This window comes from Camponotus vicinus, unplaced genomic scaffold (assembly GCF_025532165.1).
Source record: "Camponotus vicinus isolate PSW18456_S1 unplaced genomic scaffold, iyCamVici1.0 SCAF_7, whole genome shotgun sequence".
NCBI classification, from domain to species: domain Eukaryota; kingdom Metazoa; phylum Arthropoda; class Insecta; order Hymenoptera; family Formicidae; genus Camponotus; species Camponotus vicinus.
The window spans coordinates 18734756-18750723 of record NW_028141979.1 but is presented as its reverse complement, the minus strand read 5'-3'; the positions used below and the strand labels follow the sequence as shown (position 1 = coordinate 18750723).

The window sequence follows — 15968 nt, the reverse complement described above, 5'->3', positions numbered from 1 at the left end:
ACTCTTTCTTTTATTCGTACTGAGGTGGATCGAGTAGCTGAGGTACGGACAAATGATTGAGTTTAAAGAAATAAATAAATATTAGCAATTTATATATATATATATATATATATATATATATATATTTATACATATATATATATATTACTAATATTTTTTATATACATTCTATATGTGAGGGATTTTATTATAGTTATAATAAATTGCATATTTTTACCATTATTTATAAATGTATTCTAAATATTTACTAATTGTATTTTTTTTAATTTTAATTATATATATATATTTATTAATTATATTTTTAATTATATCGGAATGTAATAACATTTTATGAAATAACAGTTTTCGATAAAAAATATGTTTTTATTGATAGAGAAATCGTCAAAATGTTATCTTTATATACCTAACATTTCTTTTAATTATATTCACTACTAATTTAACACTTCTTACGCATGTTTTTTATTATTTTTTTTCTATCATTTTAAAAAAATATATATATGCATGGTATATGTTTACATATGTATTAATCTATTATTAATTATTGTTATTAATGATTTTTATTTTTGATTTGTTTCAGAATTGTGTCATTGCCCAACTACTTCTTCACATAATTTTTCTTAATTTTTCAATTATAAATTTAGAGTGAGACATCTAATATAATCTATAAAATCTTTATTACTTTACTTTCGAAATTGCAAATCATTTCTATAGCGAAAATTATCTGTTTTAAACAGATAGATAAAAAATACAATAACAAATATGTTTTTCTAAATTTTTTGAGATATTAATCTTATTTGTATTTTCTAAAGTAGAATCTTGAGTTTTAGTTATAAAATTATTAGAACTGCCAAAAAAATGTAGTCATTTATTATATATATTCAGCTTTAGATAATTTCATGAGAAATTATTCTTTATAGAATTATAATTAATTTAAATGAGAAAAAAATGTTTATCTTATTAAAAAAATGTTTGTTATTGTTATTGTATTATTTATTCTTTTAAAGATAATATTTAAGATAAGATTTTTCTTTTTAGAATTTTTTTGCATTCTCAAAAGTAAAAAGATATTTCAGATGTGTCACCCTGTAGTGTATGTTCTCTGATGTCAGATGACTCACCCTGTATAACCTATATGTAATAAATTAGAAAGAGAAAGAAAATAAAGAGAAGAAGAATAAGTGAGATAGAAGATCACTACCCTGATTGGTTACACACGAAGTCCGCGCATGTGCAATTCATTTTAACCCACGCTAACATCAAAGGTGCCGACAGAGAGTTGCGCTACTGGATATACTGTGACCTCGTTTTATAACTTACAGCATATATCCATTGTGATTGAACTCTTCGCAATGCGTCCTCTACCGGCGGGGCGGTTGCGGGAGGGGGGGCCGAAGGCCCCCTTTGCACTCCCCGCGCGCGCGCGCGCGCGCGTGTATGTGTGTGCGCCTATATTTCTTCTTAAACAAACATGATGTGGTAAAATTATATTGTATTCTTGAAACTTTTTTTGTTAATAACTATTTAATAAAAAACAATAAGCGGCTAAAACCTTCTGAAAGTTATTCAGAAAGATGACCTCAGGAAATGTAAACAGAAAAATATAAACATATTTAGAAAGTAACGAAAAGATGATACAAGTAAGTATAAAATTTCAAAATTGCATATCTCAGGAACGAAGAGAGAGCGCCACAAAATTCAAACGGTGTATTACTTAGGAATATATCCTGTACAACATATGTGAAAATAAAAATTTTTCGAGCTGTGTGACATAAATAGTGCGTTCGAAAATATGTTTGGTTAGTGTTGGGAAAAAAGATAAAGTTGGCAGTATTGAAAACTCCCAGTGCTGCGTTTCGTTTCTCCCACTGGGATCACTGGGATTAACAAAATTTGCTACTTGAGATATTAAAAGAGGTAAATAAGTAGTTAAATATATTTTATAATAATATGTTTTATTTGTATACATATATAAATAGGTATATACGCTATAGTTATTATAATTAATGTAATCATAATTGAATACAGTAGAACAAATCTGTTCTAACCTTTACTTCTCTTTCTCTCTTTTTCATAAATTATTGCTTTTTACATTTAAATATAACATAATTGTATAATATTACAGATCATTCCTCTTATTATTACTATTGTTAAACATATCTTTAAAAAATGAACAAATCTCTGCAGTTAATTAAGAAACACAACATTCGTCAATTGAAGTTACTTGATGAAACAACTAATATAGAATATAAAATAGAAGTTAATGAAGAAGATTATAATCGCGCTTATACAGGTGTGCACATTTCAATATTAAATAGTTAACTATTTTGTGACATAACTAAATAAATTTAATAACATTTTTTTATATAATTCCTTTTCTTAATTATATAGTGTAATTATTATGCGTTGTTTAAAAATATTAATATATATTGTTATTTTTTTATATATAGATATTACATTTGCTAATGCTTTGCTACAAAAAGCAAAACATACAGTTTTAATTAACAAACATAATTTGAGCACAATTGATAAACCCAGTTGTTCGAAAACAAATGTAAAAAATATAAATACTAGCATACAACTTGACGATTCATTGTCAGATACTGAGACTGATCAAAAAGAAACAAACAACAATGCTTCAGATATTGAGAATGAAACAAACATGTTAAATATAGGTATGTTAAAATTATTATACAATTGCAGAAAACTAGCAAGATTTATTAAATAATTAAATTTATTAAATTTATTTTTTTCTTTTTAGAACCAACTGATAAGTGGACACATAATGCTATACTTTTGTTGATCTCACTATATAACGAAAAGTCGCATATGTTGGGTAAAGGACCCCATAAGAAAATGTGGAATCTAATTTCCCAACGCATGAAGGAAAAACAATATAATTTTACAGTCACGCAATGTTATAATAAAATGGACACTTTAAAACGACGATATCGTCAAGTTATCGATCACAATGCTCAAAGTGGAAATGATAGAAAAGAATGGATATATTTAGAGGTACTAAATTATGACAAAATATTCAGAATTATAACAATTGTTTAGTTTTGTTATTAATAATGAAAATTTTTATAATTAAATAAAATATAAATAATAAATCATAACTTTTTCTCTTAAAATATGTATATTTTAGTCATTAGATGAGGTTTTTTCCAATAAACCGTGGGTAAAACCAATATCTGTAGCGGGATCAAATATCCGAGAACCTGAAAAGTCGTTATTCGATGACAATGACTCATCAAACAGTTAGTAACTAAAAAAGTATATTTTATTGTTTCTTCTTGTTATTTAGATTTATAATTAACAATATTTTTTCTAAAACGACAAAAAATCTCATTACACGAAGAAAGAGCAAATTATTTGCGGACATCACTGGAAGAAAAACGTTTAAAACGAGAAGACACTGCTAATTATAGAGCAGAAAAATTAAAAATTTTAAAAGATTTAAAAGAAATTTTTCAAACAAGAAAGTGATATAAACATTATTTGATGCAGTCTTAGCAGAATGACTAACTAGTAATTTTTAAACAATGTTTTACGCTCTAAATCTCTTGTGACACAATAACTGTTTGGTGTCTCAAGTCTTAAGTCCGAATTCATAATCGTTTCTCAAATCTTAAGATTTAAAAATTTCTTAAAGATCATATTCAACCAATGGAATTGTCGCATATTGAGATTTGAGAAATGACTATAAATTCGGACCTAAATGTATATACGAAGATTGTCTTCGTGTATACAAGTGTATACAAGTCAGATTTTCATTTAAGAGTCTCAAGAAAGAAAAAGTACAAATTAAAACTATAAGTAAGTTTACAAAACTGCATAAAAGAAAAATATTAAAATATTATAAATATTATTACAAAGAAAGTATTAAAAAATAAGAAGTTTTACAAATATGTTATTATAAGAGTAATTAAACTTTAAGTATTATTTTTTATTTAAACAAATTATAAATCTACTCAGATTGTGATATTATTAATAATTCTATTATTATATATTTATTAATAGTGTTGTGATAGATTACTAAAGGAAGTTAATTGACTGTTCTTTTTATTTACTTTTTTCATTCCTTTGATTATTTATTTTTTTTATTATTATAAAAACTATTGTATTTATTTATCAAATAATCTAGTTCCTACATATCTACTACAAGTCAAAATGCAATAATTTGTTTTTCATTTACAAGATGTGTTGGTTTCTTTAAAATACTATTGCTTATTATTAAAATGTTCAAATTCTTTATTTGTTACTTATAATTAAATATAATAAAAATTAATAATAAATATTAAGATGTCAATTCATTTTATTTTATTTCTTTGTCATACATTTTAAAAAATGCTATATAAAAATTAATATACTTTACAAATATTTATATATTTAAACACACACACACACACACACACACACACACACACACACACACACACTACATATACATACAAAAACTAATTCCTCTCTTGAAAATTATTATTTGCAATTATTTCCATTAATCGATTTCTTTTTACATTTCCTTCTTCTCTCAATTCATTAGTGATAGCTAACGGTTCCATTTCGTGTAGCATTTCAGGCACAACAATAGGGATTTCAATAGCATCATTTTTTAATAAACAAATGTTGTGTAATACACAACACTAACTACGTAATATGGAATTAAATCTGTCCTTGTCATTGGCAACTTATCCTGTTAAAAATAATATAGAGTAGAGATAACACTGGCGCCCTCTCGCGTGAATTGACTGACACTAAGGGGGGCGAGGACGAGTCCACTCGGGCCCTTTGTTCGGATCCCGCCATTATGGGACAAAGAGATTCTGAGAAAAGACCGTGTAACAGTACCGTGCAATAAAGTACTTTAAGTATAATTATTGGGGTGTCTCTCATTCATAAGGTTGCCTATAATATATGTTACATCAAGTGGCGACCGTGACAGGACTGAAAAAGCATTTGTAACATATTCTGGAGAGAAATAATAGGCGACACGATGGATAAGATGAAAAGATCCCATACTATTACACGTGCGGCATTTACGCACAATCTAGGCGCATTGAACACTGAGTTGGCAAGTGGAAGTCCGGACATTGCGAAATTACAAGTGCATTTCGAGATAGTAAAGGAGAAAGCGGACCAGCTCGAGGAAATTAGTCGCAAGATTTTTGAGGTTATGATCGACAACGATTATAGCGATGTAACGATGCATCCCGTGCACCCCCTGAGATGCATCGTTTCCCGGCATGCGATCCGCCGGAAGCTGCCGCCCGGCAGAACACCCGCCGGGCAGAGGCAGGGGCGCGGTGCGCCCACATTTTTAAAACTACCGAAAACGGCTTTTGGCCGTTAGCCGAAAACCACCGAGCGTCGCCGATGCGGCCCGAACCGCCGACCGGCGAAAGCCCGCGTTCGGCGCGCTTCCCGAACCCCTCCGAACGGGCCCGACCGTACCGCTTTTCCGAAACCCGTTCGGAAGGGGTAATACCGCCGCGCGCCGACGCGGGTAATTAGCCGGTATAAAAAGGCCGCATTCGGCGAATTAGTTACCTTTTTCCTAGTCCGCTCACTCAAGTGAAGCACATCCAGGAAACCTAGACCGCTCCAAGAAAAATAGCCCAGCTTCAAGTCACGGAGGTAGAGCGAACTCTTCCTCCTTCGAGCTCTCTCGATACTTGATTCGGCTAATCCTTCTAGACACTTTCTGACCGTATAAGCGAACCAGAGCGCACTCCGGTTCGATCAAGGGATCTCGATAATCGGTCCAACATCCGACCGCCTAACGCCGGTGCATTTAATCGCGAGGTAGAGTGGAGAGCTACCTCGGGCGAGCATTCTCGTCGGCACGGCGCTCCCGAGAAAACTTCCAGTTATACCGGGAATTATTTCCACTTTAACGAGAAATAGGCTTTTACGAAACAACCAGCCGATTCACGGAATCACCCGTCTGCGATAACACGTACAGAAAAACGGGGCTAGACCAATCGCCCAGACGCACGTACTGAAAAACTAGACGCGCTACGGCAACCGAGCATTGAACCGACGCGATTGTAAACACGCGCGATACACGAAGCGTCTCGCATTCTAAAAACAACGCTATCAGCGGATTATAATAAATTCTCGCTGCATTTCCGAACAGCGCATTTATCGCATACAAGCGACCTATATTAAACTCTCTCTGCGTGTCCGAACAACGCATTTATCGCATACAAGCGAACTATATTAAACTCTTTCGGCGTTTTCAAACAACGCCTTTATTGCATACAAACTCACATTTATACCGTGCGGCACAACACCACGCGCTTTTCGCATTTCTATATACACCACGCATTTCGAGCATTATTCTCATACGTCACGAACAACCCCAGACGTTCACACTTGTAACACACACATACATACATTGTACGAATTTTAATAAATCTATTCTTTTTTTTGACATTTATACCCGCTCTCGCTTTTCTTTCTGCGACAACCGGACTCTGATCCCGACTCGTCTATCCGACGGCGACTTCAGCGGAAATCGACCGTGACAGCGAAGAAGACCTCATGCAAGAATCTGATGCTGCGGATGAATACAGAGAGAAATATCAGCGAGCGAAAATTGCAGTAACTAATGCGACTAATCCGATTCAAGCAATGGTTTTTTCACAGGACGCGGGGCAAGTGGCACATGTTCCTAGAGACAATGCGCGTACGTTCAAACTGCCAAAAATACAATTGCCAAAATTTAATGGAGATCTCAAAGAGTGGTTGCAATTTTGGAGCTTGTTCAAACACATTCATGAGGATCCGGATATAACCAAGGAAGATAAATTTCAGTACCTGATACAAGCAATGGTGAAAGACTCCAGGGCGAGCGTGTTAGTTAACAGTTTTCCGCCGACAGCGGCGAATTATGATAAGGCTATTACCAGCTTGAAATCACGTTTTGGAAAGGAGGATCTACTTGTCGAGGTATACGTCCGAGAGATGCTCAAGTTAGTATTAACTCAGTCAATAAAAACAAGTGGTCACGTTCCCTTATCGAGCATTTATGATAAACTCGAGACACAATTACGAGCTTTAGAGTCGCTAGGAGTCACAACAGATATGTGTGCTGCGATGCTGTATCCTTTGGTTGAATCGTCGTTACCTGAGGAAGAAGATCTCTTACGTGTATGGCAGAGAAATACGAAAGTGATTAATTCTTCTACATCGAAGCAGCCTAGATGAACTAATGTCATTTTTGCAAACGGAAGTAATGAGCGGAAGTAATGAGCGAAGAAAGAATCGCCATGGCAATAAGTGGTTTTGGATTAAACAATGAGCCTACAACTAATCAAGATAAATTCAAGAAGAAAATGAAGAATGAACAGAAAGATATTGCTACTGCTGCGGGTCTTCTCGCTACCAAACAAGACAAGACACTTTCTTGTATATTTTGTGAACTAGATCATGAAAGTGCGTCGTGCGAAAAGGCTAAAAAGATGTCCTATGAAGATAGATGCAAAACCGTTAAAATTAAAAATGCTTGTTTTTACTGCGTGAAGACGGGACACAGTCACAAATATTGCAGATATAGAAACAAATGCGCATAGTGCGGTAAGAGGCATGTTTTGCTTTTATGTCGTAATACAACGTCAAATGCTCCTGTAAAAGCTAATCAAGAAGAACTTTCCAAGATGAAAGAACAATCTACGCTTGCTAATTTTTCACTTACCAGTGAAGTATTTCTACAGACGCTTCGTGTGAAATTGTTTAATCAAGGTAAGGAACAAATAGTCAGAGCAATTTTTGATAACGGTTCACATAGATCATATATTCTTGACTATCATGCTGAGAAAATGGGATTCGAGATCGTTGGCGAGCAGTATATAGTATATATGTTATTTGGAGGTTCTAAAACTAATCGATTACTAGACAAAGGATACCAAGTTAGCATAGGCAACATCGACGGATCTTATTCTTGTAACATTGTAGCATTAAGTCAGAGAAAAATATGCGAGAAAATTCCCTCTGTAAGCCGAGGACCATGGTTACAAGAGGCACTACTAGAAGGAATACGACTCACCGACGTCGACACAATAGACGAACCTATCGTTGTGTTAATTGGTGCGGATATCGCAGGAAAGTTATTAACAGGCAAACGAATAGAGCTTAAATGTGGAGCCGTAACACTAGAAACGTTACTCGGATGGACTTTAATTGGAAAGGTGGATAACTCACCGCAGCAAAAGGAAGTCGCAACACTCATAGTCGTATCTATGTTTACATGTCAGGAAAACGTTGCCAACTTGTGGAAGCTGGACGCGCTGGGTATTATGGATCCTAGCTTGAAGAAGACAGACGATGCACACCAAGCAAAAGTTAAAGAGAATTTTCAGTATACCATTAAGATGAATGAAGAAGGCCGATATGAAGTATTTCTTCCTTGGAAGGAAGATCACTTGCCACTGGTAGAAAATAAAGGATCAGCTATAAAACGACTTGAGTCTACTACTAAAAGACTTAAGGCTCAAAATCTTTATGATAAGTACCAACAAATTTTTGAAGAATGGTTGTCCGAAGGCATTATTGAAAAGGTACAGGAGGATGAAGTAAACTACAATGCCTACTATCTACCTCATAGAAGTGTGGTCAAAGAAAATAGTACTACGAAAATAAGGCCTGTATTTGACGCATCCACTTCTGGAAAAAATCCACCGTCACTGAATCAGTGTCTCGAAACAGGTCCTAATTTGATTGAACAAATTCCGAGAATTCTATTACGTTTTAGACGACGAAAGATAGGAATAACTGCAGACATTCGGAGTGCCTTTTTGCAAATAAGTGTTTCACCCGACGATAGAGACGTGTTGCGGTTTCTTTGGTGGAAGAAGACTCGTCCGGAAGAAATAGAAGTATACAGACATCGGCGAGTAGTTTTTGGAGTCTCCAGCAGCCCATTCCTCTTGGGAGCAACGATCGAATATCATTTAGACAAAGCACTACAGCAAGAAAAAACGGAGGCAGAAATGGAAGTCATTCAACAGTTAAAGAAGTCTTTCTACGTGGATAATTGCGTAACCAGTGTTAATACGCACAGCGAGGCTGTAGCATTTGAAGTTACTGCAAGACAAATCATGGCAGAAGGCAAATTTGATTTGCGAGGCTGGGAGTACACGGCTCAAGAAGAAACATATAAATTGACTTCCGTACTCGGGTTGCTCTGGGATAAAGAACAGGATACTTTAAGGTTGACACCTACATTGTGGGAATTTCACACTACATCACAGATTACAAAAAGAAACATACTGTCTGCTGCTCAAAAAATATTTGATCCCATTGGAGTGTTTTCTCCGATATCCTTAAAACCTAAGCTGTTGTTACAGAAGCTTTGGTCATGCAAAATCAGTTGGGATGAAGAAGTACCTGAAAATATTAGAGCTGATTTCGATAATTGGTTGCAGCAGCTTCATTGGTTAAAGGAACTACATATTCCGCGACACGCTTTTCGTCAGGGTAAACTGTTTTTTCATGTATTTGTAGATGCTAGTCAGGATGCATACGCAGCTGCCGTTTTAGCGAGGACAGAAACTCAAGAAAACATATATATACAACTTATTCAAGCAAGATCCAGAGTATCTCCTATAGAAAGAATAACGATACCTCGTCTGGAATTGTTGGCTGCTACTGTAGGAGTAAGACTATGGCGCTCAATAAAAGAAGCAAGAGATTTCGAAGAAGAAGTTTTCTTTTGGTCTGATTCGAGTACAGTTGTGGCGTGGATACGGAAAGACAAGCTATGGAACACATTCGTTGAAAACCGAGTAAGAGAGATACGTTCATTATCTGATCCTAACAAATGGCGTCATGTACCGGGATCTATGAACCCGGCTGATCTATCTTCAAGAGGATGTGGAGCTAAACACTTAGTAGAATCTCTATGGTGGGGAGGCCCAGCCTGGCTAAAACTTCCTGCAGATCAATGGCCCTCATCTGATAACATTGAAAACGAAGAGGAAATTAACAGCGAGATTAAGAAATCAGCGTACCGAAAGAAAAAGATTTCTAATAGTAATATAAAAGTCGAAACGCTTATATCCATTACACAAGAAGAAATAGGCTGGTACATGAAAGGACAATCAAGATATCTAAGAATAATAAGAACCATGGCTTGGATTGAACGTTTCTTGGTTAATTGTCGAGCTCAGCAAACCGTAAGAATCTCAGGCGAATTGACTACAAAAGAATTCATCGATGCGGAGCTTGTAGTCTTAAAGTTATCACAAGGAGAATCGTTCATCGAGAATGAACCACGATTCGACACTTTAGATACATTCAAGGATGAATATGGATTAATACGTCTAAAGTCATCAGTAATTAATCGTGATGATGAGTATAACTTTCGATGTCCCATTGTGTTAGATCCTAAACATCCTTTAACTAAAATGTTAATCCAGTACAGACATCAACAACTTAATCACGCAGGAATCCAGGTTGTAATGAATGATTTACGAGAAGCATTTTGGATTCTCACCTGCAGAACAGCAGTACGTTCAGTAATAAATGATTGTCGGACATGCAAAAGATACAAAGTCAAAAAAGCAGAAGCTAGCCTCGGTTATTTGTCACATGAGCGTGTTACGGAAGTAAATGTTTTTGAGGTCACAGGGGTCGATTATATCGGGCCTTTGTTTCTTAAAAATGCACAAAAGGCTTGGATTTGTCTATTTACATGCGCTGTTTATAGAGCGATACATTTGGAACTCACGACGTCTCTTTCCACTGAAGCTTTTCTGCAAATTTTACGCAAATTTATCGCACGACGAGGAAAACCTTCCGTAATTTACACAGACAACGGGACAAATTTCATAGGAGCACGTAATTTACTTAAAAAGATTAATTGGAAAGAAATTCAGCAATTCAGTTCAAGTCAAAAAATAGATTGGCGTCTCAATCCTCCTTCAGCAGCTTGATGGGGAGGATGGTGGGAACATCTGGTAAGAATAGTAAAAGACCTGTTGAAACGGACACTGAAGAGAGCCTGTCTATCCTACGAAGAGATGAATACTATTTTATGCGACATCGAGGCTGTCATCAACTCTCGCCCGTTGTCCTACTTGGCAGAGGATCCAACACAATTACAACCGTTAACGCCAATGATGTTTCTACGAGAAACTCTACGGAGTAACGTATCTGATTTGGACAAAATAGACGTTAATCTGAACAAGCGGATGCGATATTGTCAAAGCTTACGTAATGAACTACGTAAACGTTTCCGCTCTGAATACTTAGGACAACTAGCACGGCGGGTAACAAAAGGCCGCAATGTTCCAGTGAAAATTGGAGATATCGTCCTAGTGGGCCAGGATAATCGTAAGCGTTTAGATTGGCCATTAGCTCAAATAATCAAAGTTTTTCCAGGTAAGGATGGTATCGTACGAGTAGCTAAGGTAAAAACCGCCACCGGAGAATTAGTACGGCCCATTCAGCGTCTATATCCATTGGAAATGTCGGATACGTCAGGGTCAAACATAGACGACTCAAAGCAGATTAAGGAGAATCAGAAGGAAGCTACTCCGCAACCCACTTCGAACATCGTTCATACCAGGAGCGGACGATGTATAAAGATGCCGGACAGATTCGGATACTAGTTTTTTTTTTCTGTGGGAGAAATGTTAAAAATAATATAGAGTAGAGATAACACTGGCGCCCTCTCGCGTGAATTGACTGACACTAAAGGGGGCGAGGACGAGTCCACTCGGGCCCTTTGTTCGGATCCCGCCATTATGGGACAAAAAGATTCTGAGAAAAGACCGTGTAACAGTACCGTGCAATAAAGTACTTTAAGTATAATTACACAGTTCCACAAAAAAAAATGAAAAAAATACCTCCGGGGTCTGAGTAGGTGTACTATATGTTTTTGGGGTCGCTGAATCCGAATCCGATGTCCATTTAACTCCATGTCATCAGGATTTTTCATAACCTCAAAAAAACTGCTCAATAACGGCATATCTCAATAACTCCTGCTCTATAACCCCATGAACACTTAAAACCATGAAAAATAAAACCCCAAACACCTCAATCCTTTAACATCTTCCCCCCACAACCCCACAACTTCATAACCTCATAACCCCATAACCCCATAGCCCAGAAAATTAGTGAAAACGACACTTGTGAGCGTCTCAGCCCTGACGCTCGGTGTCTGCAGGCCAAACGTGGTACTTGAGACTTGAAACTACATTTTTATCGATTCTACAACACCTCAACCCCATAACCCCATAATCTCACAACCAAAAGAATTAGTGAAAACGACACTTGTGAGCATCTCAGCCATGAAACTCGGTGTCTACGAGCCAGAAGTGATACTTGAGACTTGACACCATATTCTCATCGACTCCACAACACCTCAACCCCATGACCTCATGACCCCAAAACCCCATAACCTAAAAAATTGGTGATAACGACACTTGTGAGCATTACAGCCCTGACGCTCGGTGTCTGAGGGCCAGATGTGGTAATTTAGACTTCGAATGCGAATTCAAATCTTATATTCGTGGTGCCTACATTTTGCCGAACTCAGGAACAACGACGAGGACGTAGAAGGCTTTTGTTCCCTTCGGGGTGCTTCATTAGAGTGTGTCCCCTTGCCTCACACTTTTTGGGGTGCTTTATTACAGTGTGTCCCCTTGCCTCACACTTTGGAGATATTTCATTAGGAGTAATACCCTTCTTGCCTAGACTACGAAGCAGTACTATTTTTAAATGGACCCCAAATTGTGATCTTTTTACACCAAACCGACATTCTCACTGCGTTTGTTGGTTCCCGGTTTATGTGATGTATGAAAGAAATGGTTGCAAATTTAAAGTTAACTTGAGCTGTATTCTCCTTAGATTTCGCAGTTATGGGGTTGTGGAATTATAGGATTAAGGAGTTGTGGGGTCGATGAGAATGTGATTTCAATCTCAAGTACTACATCTGGCCCGCAGACACCGAACGTCAAGGCTAAGATGCTCACAAGTGTCGTTATCACTAATTCTCTGGGTTATCGGGCTATGGGGTTATGGGGTTATGAGGTTGTGGGGTTGTGGGGGGAAGATGTTAAAGGATTGAGGTGTTTGGGGTTTCATTTTTCATGGTTTTAAGTGTTCATGGGGTTATAGAGCAGGAGTTATTGAGATATGCCGTATTGAGCAGTTTTTTTGAGGTTATGAAAAATCCTGATGACATGGAGTTAAATGGACATCGGATTCGGATTCAGCGACCCCAAAAACATATAGTACACCTACTCAGACCCCGGAGGTATTTTTTTCATTTTTTTTTGTGGAACTGTGTTATTGGTGTGTCTCTCATTCATAAGGTTGCCTATAATATATGTTACATATCCAATAAATAACGCCATCATCCTTTCAATAATCCGATTGCTCTTTCTATAATTGTTCGGGCAGATGACAAATTACGATTAAATTCTTTCTGTCTCCTAGTTAAGTGACCATTATCATAGAATGGTACCATGACATTTTTTTGTATACGTATAGTATACAAAAGCGTATAGCTGCATCGCCCAATAAATGACTGTCTTCAGAGAAAAATTCTGGAGTACAATATTGTTGTACTCCAGAATAAAGAAACACTCGCATGTCATGCACACAACCTGGCATTCCAGCAAAGACATGAATGAAAGACAAACAATGTTTACAGATTATCTAGAAAGAAAATATAGTTATTCTTAACAAACAATTTGCTGTTTCTACATATTGTTCATTCAGTTTACATTAATAGAGTTTGCAATATTTACTATTTCTTAAAATTAGTATATTTAATTGAAAAAAATGTTATTTTTCCTTACTTGTAATTGCATGGAGAATCTGCCTTTTCTGTTAATATAACTATTAGCATCTCTTTTTGGTCGAGCAATGTTTATATGTGTCCCATCAATGATACCTAGAACTTTTGGAAATCCATACAATCTCTGCATGTTTGTCCATGTTGTTTCAGCTTCTTCATAATTAGGCCATTTGATGAAACAATTTCGAAGGTACAATGGCTGTACAATGCTCGAACAACTCTTTTGACGCAAAACCATGCAGTTGATCTGGCAACACCAAATCTTTCACATATGGAGCGATAAGAATCTGGTGTTGCCAAAACATAAATAACTATTAATAGCTGTTTTGTTGGATTAATTTGTTCGGCTCAACTTCCGAATAGCCCCTACCTCCGAATTTGATGAAACTTCCAGCATTTGAAGACTATAACAGAACACATTCACACCATAAAGGATTTTTTGCGGAAACGAGTAGAAGCAAAGAAACTCAAAAAAGAAAGTTTTCATATATTTCGCAAGAGATACTTATATAAATATCAGAAACGTATATACTTAAGTTAAACTTAAGTTTAAGTTAAGTTGTATAAGTTAATTGAAATTTAGGTTTAAAATTAAGATTAGGTACCTTGCCTACCGGCGGGGTGGTTGCGTGAGGGGAGCCGAAGGGCCCCCTTGCACCTCCCGCGCGCGTGTGTGTGTGTGTGTGTGTGTATATACGTTTCTGATATTTATATAAGTATCTCTTGCGAAATATATGAAAACTTTCTTTTTTGAGTTTCTTTGCTTCTACTCGTTTCCGCAAAAAATCCTTTATGGTGTGAATGTGTTCTGTTATAGTCTTCAAATGCTAGAAGTTTCATCAAATTCGGAGGTAGGGGCTATTCGGAAGTCTTACCATTTGTTCTCTTCCTATAAATGGAAGGTTTTCTAATTTGGGTCCAATTAAATGTAATAAAAAATAAAAAGTATTACGCTCCAGCCTGTAACAAATAACATCACATATATTATTATTAACACGAACGTGTGTTTTATATTGATAATGCTATAATTATAATAAAGTGACATGATTTACCTAAAATGTGATTTAAATTCAATATTTGTATATCTGGTAACAACATTTTCCAAATAATGTGTTATTTTTGGTACTATTTTCCTTTCATCTCTATTGTTATTACCTCTATTTTCGAATAAAATATTTTGTAATTCTTCATTATTATCATCACTATCTGAAGAAGAACTACCCGAAGATTCAAAAATGATGTTTTCGAGTAAAATATATTGTTCCATAATAATAATTAATGTAATTGCAACACTTTCATATATCGTACATACGGTACAATACAATCCCAGTGATCCCAGTGGGAGAAACGAAACGCAGCACTGGGAGTTTTCAATACTGCCAACTTTGTCTTTTTTCTCAACACCAACCAAACATATTTTCGAACGCACTAAAAGTAAACATTTACCGTTCCTCCTTTTTATTACCGCTATGTGGATGATATCATTATGGCAGCGCCTTCCTTACATATTTCTACCATATTGAAAGTCTTCAACTCGTTCCATAAAAGATTGCAGTTTACTATTGAGTTTTTGACCAATAATACAATTAGCTTTCTAGATACGTCATTGATTATTAATGAGAATCGTTTAGAGTTCAATTGGTATCGCAAACCTACCTTCTCAGGTAGATTCTTGAACTTTTTTTCTTACCACCCTGTTTCTCATAAAATTGGCGTTGTCATGGGTCTCGTCGATAGAACCTTTCATCTTTCCCATCCAAAATTCCACGAACAAAATCTTTCCTTCGTCATCATCATTCTCCTTGAAAATTCCTATCCTCTCCAGTTTATCCACAGAATTATTTTACGCCGACTAAAATTTCTCATCCACAATAGAGACTCTCACCTCACAACTCCTCTCTCTCCCTCTCCTAATTCAAAAAAATTTTTTGTTATTCCTTAAAGGCATCCCACAAAGTTTTTACTCAATGATTCAAGATAATGGTGGGAAATTAGCGTTCACTGTGAACAATAAACTGAACGGTCTCATTAAATTGCATAAAGACCCTTTACCCAAAATGAGCTATGCTAATGTTATCTATAAGATTTCATGCAGAGATTGTGATGCATCTTACGTAGGGCAGACGGGCAGACGTTTAGCTACTAGATTAAAGGAACACAA

The 15968-nt window shown here is 35.9% G+C and overlaps 1 protein-coding gene and 1 pseudogene across 1 annotated transcript; one reads left to right on the top strand and one right to left on the bottom strand.

Annotated features, from left to right (window-relative positions):
* The first annotated feature begins 2166 nt into the window (after positions 1-2166).
* On the top strand, positions 2167-3486 carry LOC145974877 (uncharacterized). The gene is made up of 5 exons (XM_083104944.1): positions 2167-2290; positions 2448-2672; positions 2759-3012; positions 3146-3255; positions 3330-3486. Exons 1-5 carry the CDS (start codon positions 2167-2169, stop codon positions 3484-3486), a joined length of 870 nt encoding a protein of 289 aa, XP_082961070.1.
* A 971-nt stretch (positions 3487-4457) lies between these two features.
* LOC145974458 (uncharacterized) lies at positions 4458-15074 on the bottom strand (annotated as a pseudogene).
* Between the last annotated feature and the right edge of the window lie 894 nt (positions 15075-15968).

Excerpts from the sequence above, each read along its gene's own strand:
- LOC145974877 (XM_083104944.1), top strand. The coding sequence starts at position 2,167 with ATGAACAAATCTCTGCAGTTAATTAAGAAACACAACATTCGTCAATTG. Across the intron at positions 2,673-2,758 it reads AACAAACATGTTAAATATAG|AACCAACTGATAAGTGGACA; the intron begins GTATGTTAAAAT and ends TTTTCTTTTTAG. Across the intron at positions 3,256-3,329 it reads GATGACAATGACTCATCAAA|AAAACGACAAAAAATCTCAT; the intron begins CAGTTAGTAACT and ends AATATTTTTTCT.